This window comes from Cucumis melo, chromosome 11, assembly GCF_025177605.1.
Source record: "Cucumis melo cultivar AY chromosome 11, USDA_Cmelo_AY_1.0, whole genome shotgun sequence".
In the NCBI taxonomy this organism is placed as follows: Eukaryota; Viridiplantae; Streptophyta; class Magnoliopsida; order Cucurbitales; family Cucurbitaceae; genus Cucumis; species Cucumis melo.
The window spans coordinates 19533874-19548664 of NC_066867.1; the positions used below are offsets into that span (position 1 = coordinate 19533874).

At 31.1% G+C, this 14791-nt stretch overlaps 1 protein-coding gene across 9 annotated transcripts; it reads left to right on the top strand.

Annotated features, from left to right (window-relative positions):
• Positions 1-498: 498 nt before the first annotated feature.
• LOC127151679 (chaperone protein ClpC2, chloroplastic-like) lies at positions 499-5201 on the top strand. 9 transcript variants are annotated; one of them, XR_007824760.1, is made up of 8 exons: positions 499-737; positions 900-2298; positions 2905-2995; positions 3075-3107; positions 3207-3333; positions 3466-3585; positions 3740-3955; positions 4463-4698. XR_007824760.1 is itself a non-coding variant. In XM_051091587.1 (6 exons), exons 2-6 carry the CDS (start codon positions 3331-3333, stop codon positions 4975-4977), a joined length of 450 nt encoding a protein of 149 aa, XP_050947544.1. In that variant the 5' UTR covers positions 2336-3107; positions 3207-3330; the 3' UTR covers positions 4978-5201. The 9 variants fall into 9 exon arrangements, 5 of the variants coding, with proteins under 5 accessions (XP_050947544.1, XP_050947543.1, XP_050947540.1 ...); XR_007824759.1 differs by having other exon boundaries at positions 499-746; positions 2905-3107; positions 4463-4706; XR_007824758.1 differs by having other exon boundaries at positions 2905-3107; positions 4463-4706.
• The last annotated feature ends 9590 nt before the right edge of the window (positions 5202-14791 follow it).

Genomic DNA, 14791 nt, shown 5'->3' on the forward strand with positions numbered 1-14791 from the left:
AGGTAAATTGGAAATAATGAAAAATAATTATTTAGTTGCAAATTGGAAAAAGAAAAGTTTGAGGTCTCTCCAAATTTTGGGTATAAAAAGCTTTTTGTGAAATTTGTGTGTCATGTATTAAAAGTAGACTTCCAAATTTTGTAATTCACTAGAAGAAATCTAGCCTTTAATGTCGGTTGGAAAAAAATGAAAAATGAGCTTTAATGTCGCTTTTTAAAAAGCGGATGTTTAATGTCGGTTTTAAACCGACATTAAAGAGGCAGCTTTAATGTCGGTTTTAAACCGACATTAAAGAGGGAGCTTTATCCTCTTTTTGAAAAGCAGCATTAAAAATCCTTTTTAATTTTATTTTTATTTTTTTATTTGTAATAAAAACTAACTATTTCTCTCTCTTACTTTACTCTTTCTAAATGACCCACACAATTTCTTCCTTCCAATTTCTTCTTCTCTTCTCATTCTCATCTCACAGTGTTCCCTTTCTTCTCCGAACAGTCGCCGCCGCCGCCGCCACAGTCGTCCCTCGTGCCCATCCCGTGCCCGCCTCCACTGTTGTCACTCTTCCCTTTCTTCGATCGTCTTTGTGCTTGCCACCACCATCTGTAGTCCTTTTCTTCGACCACGTTCGTGTCCAGCCCTCACCACCACCGTTGCACGTCCACATCTGTCTCACAGGCTCAAATCTAGTCTGCTTGTGGCTAGATATGTTGCAAGAGCGCCGATTAGCTGTCATCCGAAAGGTTCAATTGGTATCTGTAATAGATCTTTAAAGTATTTTCGAATTTATTTCTAGTATCAGTTACATTCTTTTGGATGATGAATTGTTGTTTTTTTTTGGATAAAATGTTCATTAATATATATATATATATATATATATATATATATATATATTTTCTTTTCAGTCTGTGATGCTTCCTGATGGAACTCCAGCGTCGGTGGCAGCCGCAGCAAGGCTTAATCAACGACAGGGGTAGCATAGTGTATTTTGATCATATAGTAGTAAGTTCTTCTTTTGCTTTATTTCATGGAGTCGAGAAGTTGTCAAGTGGTTGTTTAAGAGTACTGGGTTGTTATCCTTTTGTTTAGGAGGTGTGTTTCTAGTGTGTATAACTCTTGATTCTCTTTAATCATTTCAAATTATCCAGAAACAATTTTCCATGAAGAAGATGATTTACATTAATTGAAAAAGGACTAAAAATAAAATTTTGACACACATATGTGTGTGTGTGGATTGGACTGTAGGCTCACTGTGGATTGGACTGTAGGCTCACTGTTGGGCTAATTTCATGGAGATCCATATTTTAAGATTCTGATGATAGCCATTCGATTTCGTATTTGGAGACAATTTTTTGACTTTGCCTTTCAACTTCACTATATTTTTATATATATACACACACACACATCAAGAGAAAAGGTAGTGGGAGTGAGATTTAAGAGTGGGGAGCTAATTTCACAAAGTACAAAATGTATAATAATTATTAAAGTACAAGTGGAAGCTTTTTGTAGATTCCCATTTTAGAACACACAAAATTGTAGAGTTAAATAATGAGTGTGTTTGCAAAATGTGGTTTGTTGTTTCTTGTTCCCAGTAGAGAGAGAACAAACAAATTACAGCTAATATCTTAGATCTTGATTTCATATAATAATTCTCACTATCTTTTTCTGTGCTTTTATATATTTTATTAAAAAATGTTCTTTCTGGTACCTTGGAAACTTCTCAGTTTTGTTGTATATATGTATATATTATTCTCTTTTGGGCTTTAGTTTAGCTAATATGAATCTTAATCATTTGGGTTTTGGCAAATGGATTATCAGATTTGGTCATGTTCTTCTCTAGATTAATTAAATGATTATTATTATATAATGTATGTATATTTGCCCCATAAACTTATAGATTTCAACACAATATAGATGTTTAAGTCATGTCTTTAATTTTAGGTTATTAACTCTAGCTCACATAATAATAATACTAAGAAGAAGGTGGTTTAATAATGATACAATATTGTAAAACAAAAAGTTATTTTGTTTGCATATAAATCTGGTATGGATGATGACGACTTATTTCTTATACTTTCATTAGGCTTTTCGACTTGGTATGGTGCTTCTTGTTTTGAATGCTTCTTAGATATTGTCATTTATCTTGTTTGTTAATTTTCAGATTCTTTTCTTGGGTTTGTAGGCTACTTTGGCTGATTCCTTTCTAGCATATCTTGATGAACTCTCTAATGTAAACAAGTTTCAGGTTTCTAAAGGCTTTTTACTTCTCCGTGTAAATGAAGTAATAACTATGTTGGATGTTATGTAAGTGAAGTCTTTAATTTGTTTGGTTTACTTGATGACTTTAATTTGTTTTGTTAATTTGATGGAGTTAATTGTTGTAATGTTTATAAGACTTGACCTTAAACTTAGTTTTGTAGCTATTTTTGTTAGTTCTTACTATAGCAAAAAACTCTCTTATCTTAAAGTTTTGATGAGAAATTTTCATGAGCTAGTTTTATTTTGACGATTGTTTATTTTAAAGTACTTTTCATAACTTAGTATAACCTTTTTGTTGTAGTTAAGGTGTTTGAAAAAATATCTGAGAGATCTTCACTAGATTTTCATATTTACTAATGTGGCAGCTATTGGGTCTCCATGGTTGTCATTAAAGTTTAACTTTATTTTGAGATGTATTTACGAAACTGTGAGCTATAAAATATGTTTTCTTGTCATGTTTCATGAGTAGAAACCTTCATGGAGAGTTTGAAGACTTGTCACAGACTTAAGCTAATACAATTTCGTACTCATCTTTTTCATTAGAGAAAAGTCATTCTACTGAAAAAAAAAAAGAGATATTCTCCCTCTCTTCCTTTTGTTGTGGTGGAACTCATAGAAATGACTTTTCCTTTTTCGATTTTGGTTTTATAGTAAGTGAGTGGTCCAGGGGCTTTATAAAATAGCTGGAAGCAAACTCAATGGCTTGATTGCTGGGGCTTGGGGATGTCTTTGAGAGAAAAAGGTATCTACAACGTGAATCTAATGACACTCATTGTTTTTGTTACTTGGCTTTGAGCTCACTATGGTTTAATTGCTTAAAGAGATCATGAAAGTATCAAAGAGATACATAAGAGGTTCGTTCTATTTCAGTATACTTTCTATTCATCTATTTAGGCCGTGAAGAATTGCACAAAGTGTTTTTCTCTTTCAAAATTCATTTCTTTTTGGTGCAGAACAAATGAGATGCAGAAGATGGGTTACAAGCGTTTTGCAAAGAACTGCAAAGAAAAATGGGAAAATATGAACAAATATTTCAAAAGGATCGGACCATTGTAACTGGGAAGGCTAGTATTGCAAATGGTAAGACATGTCCATATTTTCAAGAATTAGATATTCTTTATAGAAATGGAGTGGTAAATACTGGAGCTGTCTTTGATAGTACAAATACTGGAAATAATTCCAAGGCTGAAGTATAGATCCTTTTTCATGAAGATGCTTGTTAGCAGCAGCAGACAGTATTTATTTCTACCAAACAGAAGTATACAAGTAGGCTGCCCTTTGCTAGCAGCAGACAAGACAAGGAATAGAAACTCTGTATGATATTTATTTCTGGTAATTGTTCTCTTGATACAAATCAAGGAACCATTTTGTTTGTTTAACCCGTTCTACCCTCTTTCTTTTTTAATTTGGTTTTGTTGGCTATTTTTCTCCATTTGTTGGCACACTTGTTATTGAGTTAATTTTTTTAGAATCATCTGTTGTGCAGGTTATAATCTTGGATATGGGCCTTCTTGTAGCTGGCACAAAATATCGTGGGGAGTTTGAAGAAAGATTAAAGAAACTGATGGAGGAAATAAAACAAAGTGATGAAATAATTCTATTTATTGATGAGGTACATACATTAATTGGAGCAGGGGCTGCAGAAGGAGCTATTGATGCAGCAAACATATTAAAACCTGCCCTTGCAAGGGGTGAACTGCAGGTATTCTCGAGACAAAATAATTCACATAGAAAAGTCCAAAACAACTAAGAGGTTATGATTGTGGGAAGCTATTGCATAAAGAACTTCCACTCTAGGTTACAGAAAGAAAAAAATAATGTATGGCAACCTAACAATTTTCTGTGATAAGAAACCGAACACTCCCAAGAAAATAAAGCCAAAACAATTTAGAGTCCTGGCAGTGTAAAATACTGAAATTCTTGTAAGTAAATGGGTAGTAGTTGAAGACATCATCTTTCTTCCTATGGATTTGTGTAGATTTAATGCTTAATTTCTCTGGTTATTGAATTAGTTAGTTTGTAAGAGGAATAGGTCGATATTCTGAATTCTCCAACAGTTTCTTTAATTGAGGTTAGTTCTTGACGTCAAATGATTTCGTGATATGTTTTCTATTGAAAGCTTTGATCTGAAAAGTAAGTTACAATATATATGTGTGTGTGATATGTTAGAATAAGTCACAACAGTATATGCTAAGCTTTTATCTGGCAGCCATTGGCAAAGAAACTTGGGATAAAAGTGGTGCCAACTTTCAAAATTCTAAAGGATAAGAAGGTCGTTAAAGAAGTAACTGGAGCAAAGTTCGATGATTTGGTTCATGCCATTGATACTGTAAGATCCAGCTGAAAACTCTCCTCTCTTCTCTTCTTTGAAAATTTAAATAATATGATGCAAGGAAGAGTGTTCAGGGCAGTTATTTAAATAATATGATGCAAGGAATCGACCATGGAAAATGATTCTGTATATAAAAATGTTTGGGAGATAGACATTTGAATGTGTACAATGACAGTTTCTACATATTCCAAAAATTATTTTGATATATACTTTTCTTTATGAGTGGGTTTGAATGTTTTTGTAATTGGGTTTGGGTATGTTTATGGTTTTCTTCTAGTGATAGAACTGCTTACTACTATGCTTGACATGTTTGTTTGTAATAATGGAGATGATAGAAATCAAAAGTTATCAGATTAAATGGTTTATTTTGATATTGCTTGTAGAATGATTGAAGTCATCAGATTGAAAGCTAAGCGATTGTGTAGATAGCCAGGCGATCGTTGAAGGTTGAAGACTGAGAAGGCGTTTAGAATTTCTTATTTAAGTCTTGCATTAGGATCTTGTTTCATGTACCATTGTGGAATGTATATATAAACACAATATTAAGTTTTCATTTTGTGTATACAAATTTAAAAGATAAATATTATAGTTTCTAAAATAATATTAATTTTATTAATTTGTTGGAGCGAGAAAAAAATATTTATCTATATGGATTCAATGTTGGTTTATAAAAAATGGACAATAATAACAATTAAATAAATATAAATTTCTAAAAATGGACAAAAACAAGCCTTTAATGTCGGTTTTAAACTGACATTATTGGCCTCTTTAATGTCGGTTTTAAAACGACATCATAGTCTAGTCGACATTAAAGGGCTTCAATAACACTATCAAAAATGTCGGTTTAAAACCGACATTAAAGCCCAACCGACATTAAAGGGCTTCAATAACACTATCAAAGATGTCGGTTGAAAACTGACATTAAAGGCCTTTAATGTCGTTTTTAAACCGACATTAAAGAGGCCTTTAATGTCGTTTTTAAACCGACATTAAAGCCCAACCGACATCAAAGGCCTTTAATAACGCTCGCAAAGATGTCGGTTGTCAAGTGACATTAAAGCCCTTTAATGTCGGTTTTAAACCGACATTAAAGGTCAGATTTCTTGTAGTGATTGTTACAATTTTTATGATGATGTAAATTTGATAATCAAATTACACTAATATAAATTTAAAAGTTCGATCATTTATCGATGGAAGTTTGAAGGTATAAGTGCAAGGCTGTTTTTACAGTTTACCTAATATTTATGTAGGCTTGATATTTCACTTTTGTTTGAATTGGCAAATAATTGATCTGGTAAACTATATTATTTGTGCCACTTAAAAGTATTTGTTTTGGTCATTGACCAGTGGTAGTAGCCTAGTAGTATAATAGTACTTTAATGCCTGTGATGCACCTGCTTTCTTCTTCTACTTTGCTTCTGTGATTTATTAAATTAGGGTACTAATCATTGCATTTAATACATCACAAACACTTCTTAATTTTGAATCTTGAAATAAAAGAAATAGATCAAGTTCAAGAATTGCCACAAAAATAAAACTATTTGAAAAAGACTTTCACAGGCTTCAACAAAAGGTCATGCATTTAAGTAAAAAAAATAATATAATATATAACACAATGATAAAATTAATTACACAAATACCAACAAACTAACAAAAGACTAAAAAACTAAACTTCCAATTACTATTCGCTCACTCCTTTCAATTTTCTCACATTCAAAACTATAATCGATAGTTGATATCAGTTATTACCACAGATGGCGGTTATCATTTATTATCATTGGTAACTATAATCAATAATGACTTTTTATCTACCACCATAGCGAGTGTTTTCTCCGATATTTTCAAATTAATAGCTCTTGATGATTAAATAACTATCAGTGATAGTAATTGTTAGCTACTATAAAGGTGTGTGTTTATGAGTGATTTTCATGTGGTTAAAATATTTTTTGCTATTCTCAAAATCATTTTTTTAAAAAAATAATCATGTTTGGAAATAAAATAAAATTGATTTTTGAAAAATAAAAAACACTTTAAATTGGTTTCTCAAGTATTACTAATGAGGTGATTATTCTTTAATGATAGCAAGAAAAATACCTCCAACATTTTTAAAAATTATTAAAAATAAATCAATAAAATTAGATATTTATTAAAAATTTTGACAACGTTTAACAGCCAACCTTTTTTTTTTCTTTTTTGTAACTGCTATGAACAAACTTTTGACGATTGCTTTCCAATAGTCATCACCAATAAACTTCCGACAACCATTTTTCAATTGTCGTCATTGCCAAACTTCCCATGATAGTCTCTTTTTTACGACAGTCACCAATCAACCTCTAATCAGTTCTTTGTCGATTGTTTCTCGACGACTGCTGACAACCACTTTTTTTGCAACTTCTACCAGCCAACCTTTGATGATCGCTTTTCTGACTCATCAGCGATTAATTTTCAACAACTATTTTTTTAAAGCATTTAAATAATAATTGACCTTGTAAAATTGGCACCTCGAATAAAATAAAACAAAAATTAGAATAATTAAGCTTCAAAATATCCTAAAATAGCTTCCAAAGCTCCAAAACCGATCTAAAAACCTTCAAAAGTTTCAAACATTCAAAAATAGCTCAAGGAGTCCCAAAAATGTTTGAAACGACCCAAAACAAAGCTAAATCGGTTCAAAAACATGCGCCAAATGATGAACTAGAGCCAAACCACGCAAAATCCTTGAACTCATGCTTAATCGAAGCCGACCGCCGCGAACCGGAGCTGATCACCAGTGAACCATGCGAAGCCAAGCCAACGAACTGCATTCGCGCTCTCCAAGCCGTCATGTCGCGCCTCCGTCTAAGTACTTACTGACGTCATGTTGACATTAGCGTGACATCAGCCCTTCTTCAACCTTCAGCTACACAAAGTTTTTTTCATCTCGATTTCTGTGCAATGTGAAAAAAAACACAAATTGGAGGCCTTCTAGTCCAATTTGTGCGAAATTGGTATGTTTTTCTTGGAAATACACTATGAATGCAAATATGGACTCTAAATTATAAGATTTACAGTAAAAAAATGCCCAAAAACGCAGGAACCTTTACAATTGATCAAATCAAAAACTATAAATCTATTGTCAAATTTTAAAGAAAACATGCAATTCCAAACCACATTCACAATGCAGAGATCCCGTCAAACCAATGTAAATTTTTTAAATTTCTAATTAAAAATTAAGATGGCTTTCATATCAATTGAAGGGATAAAAGCCCTACACAACGAATGAAATTAAACAGAACCATTAACTCAAATTAATTGGAAACTTAAAAATACCATTACATTGGCTAAAAAATACAGAAACTAAATTATTGTAAGGCTAAGCGTGCTTTCTAAAAAAGTACAGATAAATTACAGAGAAGAGTAACATACGTACGTTGTTGACTTTGTATCTGCTAAAACACTAAATTGGGGCACCACTACTTGGAGACCTCCTTCTTCTTTAAGTGGAGACCTCCTTATTCTTTAAGAGAGATTTTGATTTTTGGGAACGAAAATTAGGAAAGGGGATTTTGAGAGAAGATTTTTCTTAATCGAAAACGCAAACAACCAATAATTCTTTTTTCAACGAAAACTCCTACTAACGTCTCCTATAAAACAAGAATGATAGTTGGAGTTGATGTGACTTGACAAAGCTGCAATCGACATTAACATGATCAGAAGATAGAAGTTTTCTGCTGAAAGTTGCCTATAAATGGACTTCATCTATACCAAACAAAGTGTGTCTAAATGGGCCAAAACCTAGAGTTCTGACAGAAAGGACTAGCCTTTTTGCTATCTGTAAACACTAGTACAAATTTGGGTTTTAACGACACTACAAATCAAAACATTGTGTCGTTAAAAATAAAAAAGGGATAGGGTAGGAGTTAAATGTGTCGTTGAAAATAAAAGTGACACATTATTCCTTGACACAATTCTATTTTCACAATTTAATTTTTCTTGACACATTTAAAGTGTCGTTAATTAACGAAAAATTCTTTGTGTCATTAAATAAATTTTGAAATAAAAAAATTTAATTTAAAATTTTTCAATTCCCTCTTCGCACGACATTCAAAAAGAGTTTTACAATTTGCTCAACCTTTTCTCTCTCTCCCTACCAAAAAACGGGAAACAATGTAACTCATATGCAAATCTAAGAGATTATCGTCAAACACACTAATCTCACACCGTCGAACAAGCAAACATTGTCTAAGGGACTGCCGTCGAACCCACCAATCTAAGAGACTGCCGTCGAAGAATCTTGGTCGCTCCGATTTCTCTTCTCCCTCGGCTACTAGAAAAATGAGTTTTAATGATACTACTAATCAAGGAATTGTGTCGTTGAAAATAAAAAAGATGGGGTGAGATACAATTGTGTTGTTGAAAATTATTTATTGACACAATTTAATTTTTCTTGACACATTTAAAGCGTAGTTAATTATCAACAAACTTTTGTGTCATTTAAAAAATTTTGACATAAAAAAACCTCAAATTTCAAAATTTGTTAATTCCCTCTCTCACACAATTGAAATTATATGACAATAGCATATTTTCTCTCTCTACCAAAAACGCGAAAGTTTAGGCTGTCTCCCCTATATCATGCATATATTCATTATTTTTTTAATTTTATACAAAATTAGAATCTAGGCTCTATTATAAACTCAATGCAATGAAAAACACTTAAAACAATGTCCGAACAAACAAAATCGGGTAAATCGAAGATCAGAGACCAATTGATAAATAACAAAAAAGATTCAATACTTCCACGCGCGTAAACACCTCAAGGTCGTGAGTTTGAATCCCAGCCGAGCGTATTCCTTTATTCCCCATTTTTGAAAGACTTCACGTGCGCACCTTCTCCACTCTTCAGCCAATCTACGCATGCCACATGTCGTCTTCTCCTCACGCGGGCGCCTTTGATGTCCTGTGTTTGAATCTCATAGCCTACATCATTGTTTCTCACATATTTTCAATGGCAATCTTGTAAATATATAACAACTTTCTGAAAATCCTCTCTTTCTGTCAAATTGAGCGCGCCTGGCCCTGAAGTTATGAGTTCGAAACCCATGAAGCAGTTGATTTCATTTATTTTCTATATATAACTCATTTTTCTATAAACCTTAATCAAAATTTTCAGTTATGTTTGATCCATTCATAAATCCAACTTCAATTTTTACCTAAATTCTCTTTAAATATCATTTTTTCAGAACTCTCCCATTCATTTTTTCTCTAAAAAATATTCCATTAATCTTTTATCCCAATAGAGGGGTAATCTTCTAAGAGGTAAGAGGATCATGGTTATTCAATTTATTTGAAAGTTTCTTCCATTTTTATTTTAATTTAGCATGTTAATTCTTTAATTTTTGTTCAAAAACGAATTCAATTCCATGTGATCTCTATGAAACAATCTTCTAATTTGCTCTTGATTGTTTAATTAGTATGCAAGATACATTTTGTTTAGAAAATTAAAATGCAAAATTCAATTGATTATCTTTATCTACAAGAAATATTTTTTGATCTAATGGAGGGGTAATGTTCTAAGAAGTTGTAGATACACCATTTTGTCCTTTATTTATTATTTTATTTTATTTATTTACTTTATTTTATTTTATTTTAAAAGTTGGATTTGAATTTGAATTTGAATTTAACTTTAAAAAAAATGAATATCAGTCTCTTCCTTATTTTCACTCAACTCACCCAATTTTCTCTCCCACTCCCACCTTCTCCACTATCTTCTCTATTTTTCCTCAACTCACCTAATTTTCTCTCCACTCCCACATTCTCCACTCTCCCCCTATTTTCTCTCAACTAACTTAATTTTCTCTCTCTCCACCTTCTCCACTGTAAAAATAAAGCAGGATTTTTTTTGGAGGGTACCTTTGAGATCAATTGGAAGAGTCAGCTAAAGAAACTATTCAAAGGTAACTTTTTTTTTTAATTTCCTCTCTTTTCCTTCCCTTTTGAGGGTTGAAAAATTATAAGATGTAGTTTTTCAAATTTGTTTTTGTTGTAATTTCATTAATTAATTTTAAGGTGACTTTAATTTTGTTAGGGTTAGACCTGTTAGGCTTAGGCCAATTGGGTTTACTCTGCTTTTATTGTTTGTTTTTATTGTTAGTTCAAATTTAGGTCAATTGAATTTATTGTAGTTTAGGTCAATTAATTTCAATGCTTCGAATTGGTTAGATTTAGGTCATTTTAGCTTTTAATTTTCTTAGGTTTAGGGCAATTGAATTTATGGTTGCTTCAAATTTAGTAGATTTAGGCCAATTGATTCAAATTTGTTAGATTTAAACCATTTTATTCTATATTCTTTAAATTTGTTATGTTTAAGCCAATTGATTTAATTTGGCTATTGTTAATTTTTTTGGTTTAGTGTTTATTAATTGATTAGACTTGTAAAAGACAGAATAGTTTGTTACATTCGATATTTATTATTTCTCAACTTGTATATTGTATTAGATAAATTATTTTATATTATTTCCAATATATTATTTTATATTATTTCCAATATATTATTTTATATTATTTCTAATAGATTATTTTATATTATTTCCAATATATTATTTTATATTATTTCCAATATATTATTTTATAATATTTCTAATATATTTATTCTCAATCTGTATATTATTTCCAATATATTATTTCTCATATTATTTGTCAACTATATTGTTTGCTGTATTATTTGTCAAATCATTTGCCAACCTGTATTATTTCCCAACCTATATTTGTTATATTTCACATTGTTTTGCTAATATTATTATTATTTATTATTATTATTATTATTTTATTTTTATTTTATTATTATTATTTATTTTTCAATTTCTATAATTGCAAAATGTATGAAAAATTCATTTGGTTTTTGCCATATGGATATAAAAATTTGGATGGAAAGGAATAATCATTTACGGATTTTATGGTTCTTGGCTTGCAAATAGTATATTACATTTTTCAATTAGTAAAAAAATTTCATTTTTCATCACTTAGATGACTTTTTTTGCTTTTTCAAACTTCTGCCAATCTATGAAGTATCATGCTATATAAGTTTCATTATCATCTAATTTTGACATTTACGAATAGTGATAGACTAAATTTAAAACTATAAGAGGATAAGATACAAAACTAGGACTTCTCAATTTAAGCCATTAAAGATTTGCTTATGTGTTGAATGTCAATGATGATGTTTTTTTGTTTTATGGTTCCCAGGAAAAAACAATGATTATTTAGATCAATATATTGTCTACTCGTTTTTTGGGTTGAATTTGATAGAAGAGGAACTACAAGAGATCTTTGATAGCAACACTTCCCAATCTTCATGGTAAGAAAGTTTTGAAACTTACTTATTTTGCAACTGGATTTTATATATTATTTGGATTTTTTGAGTAATGTAAAATTTTAAAGTGTTTTTTATTTGTTACATTGTTTGTTGTTTTCTCATAACATTGGTTACAACTTTTGTTCTTGGAATAACTTTGAAAATGATGTTAACTTAATTTATCATGAACTCCGTTAAGAATCAAATAATGAGTTAATATATTGCATATGAAATAATAATTGTATAATTTACGTAGTTTGCTATTCATTATTAGGGCTTCCGAACTTGCAAGAAAGAAAAAGCCTCCATGGAGGGTAATCAAGATATGGGGGTGGAGATTTAGTAAAAGAAAGAGGTAAGTGTGCTTTATGTTTTGTAAAGTAACTTAACTATTTTATTTTAGGAATCATGTTAACATGTATTTAGGAATATTGCGTTGACTATCCTGCATTGGTAGCCATTAAAAATCTATTTTGCGCGATCCGCTTAGACGTATGTTTTAGGAATCATGTTAACACGTACTTAGGAACTTGATACTTTGTTGTGTTAACTATTCTGCAGTTATGGTAGTCATTGAAAAGCTATTTTGTTCAATCCGCTTAGACATATATTATAGGAATCATGTTGTTTTGTATTTACTTTGGAGGAGGGGGGCTAAGGGTAAGTTTATGCTAAGTTTCAATTTGATGCAAACTAGAACATTGTTTGGACTATAAAGATTGAATCAAAACTTACATTTGTAACATTTATATACTATGCTTATGTTTATGCTTATGTAGTCGGTGTTTTTTTTTTTAATCTTTTGCATTTTTTATGGGTCTTTTATTAAAAACCTTGGTTGTATGAACTTTGGACGCTTATTTTAAAAAGTTTATTGGTCTGCTTATTAAGAAGGTGATTTTTGTTTGGCATGTACTTAATGTTTATGCTTATGCTTATGCATTTTCCGTAATGAATGTTGGCTAAGGTTCATTTTCTTCAAATTTGCAGGTAGTTGAAAAATTCACAGACCATGGTATCGATCAAGTTCTCATTTATGCGTCAGTTTGATTAGATTAGGTCACACATACATGTAATATTAGAGTAAATTTATCTTTTGGATTATTGTAAAATCTTTACCAATAATGTAAGTTATATCTTTTTATTATCAATATAAATATCTTTCCAAACATATGTGGGTAATGTTGAAATTTAGTATTGAATTGTTTTGAAAGAAGAAATATATGATAGAAAAATATGTGTTGCAAAAATGAAGAATAACGACACCAAACATGTGTCGACATATAAGCTTTTATTAAACAGAAACAGTGTCGTTAAAGCCATTTCTTGACAACAATTTTGTGTAACGAAATATTTACAACGACAATATATTAGTGTCGAGTTATATTGAAAGGTGACACACTTAAAATGTCGTTATAAGAGTATTAATGACAATATATTGGTGTCGAGTGATAGATAACGGTGACACATTTAAATTGTCAATGTAATAGTATTAATGACAATATATTTGTGTTGAGTGACAGATTACGGTGACACATTTAAAGTGTCAATATAAGGGTATTAATGACAATATATTTGTGTCAAGGTATAGATAACAGTGACATATTTAAAGCGTCAATATAAGATTATTAATCACAATAAATTCATGTCGAGTAATAGATAGCGGTGACACATTTAAAACGTCAATTTAAGAGTATTAATGACAATATATTAGTGTCAAGGTATAGATAACGGTGACACATGATTTGCGTCAATATAAGGGTATTGATGACAATATATTGGTGTCGAGTTATAGATAACGGTGACATATTTATTACGTCAAGGTAAAGGTATTAATGACACAATTTTGGTGTCATCTAAGCATATTTAATGACACGTTTTTCAAAGTATCGTTAAATGGTATTTCTTGACAGTGGCTTCAATGATGCGAAAATTGTGTCGTTGAAAGTCTTTATGATGCAAAACTAGTGTCGTTAAAACCCATATTTGTAGTATTTAAAAGATATTCTTCTTCTTCGGTCATTCTATAAGTAAGAGCTTAGGGACAGAGTAGAGAAGATTCCACCATTTTCCTTCCCCTAACTTGTAATGCTCATTCTCTTTACTTTCCATTTTTGTATTTCTTCGTAATGTTTGTTATTCATATTGTACAGTGACCTAAGGCTTACATTCTTTAATACATTACATGTTTATACCATTTCAATCCAATATTCCTTTATTGTTCATCTGTCAATGTGTTATCTGTAGTTAGGTTTGTGATAAGTTCTTGATAAGAAGTTAGCTTATAAAGCTTATCACGTTAGTTGAATTATAATCATCACTTGGCCAGTGTATATTGCCAACTACTCGAGAGAGTAAGTAGCAAGGATATGGCTAACGAGCGCAAGATGAAGTTTGGAGACAAACTCCACCTTAGCGAGATAACTTCCATCACTTGTGTTCCAAAAGGAGAACAAGTGTGGGTATCTAACGCCGAGAGGTTGTCACCCTTAAAAGAGAAGTGCTATTGTAAGTGAACACTCGTGAGAGGCAAGCAAGTGTGGTGTTAAAGCACTGAGAGGTACTCGCCTTAATCATAAGCTAGTTGATTGATTTCTATCGCATCAAGGCTACCGTATGGCTTTATCGCTTAATAACACAAAGACCTTCCTTTAATCTTTCTTAATACAAGTTAATTCACATTTCCATCTCGCCACCATTGTTACCACCTTTTGCAGATTCCCTAACGTAGATAATAGATTTCGATTAGATACACATTTACTTTACTGTATAGTTATTTTATACCGCCTAGATGAAAGGTGAGCCTTATAACTAAGATTTGATATCAATTCCCTATGTTCGACTCTATATTACTAAGGAAATCTATTGTTTTGCTT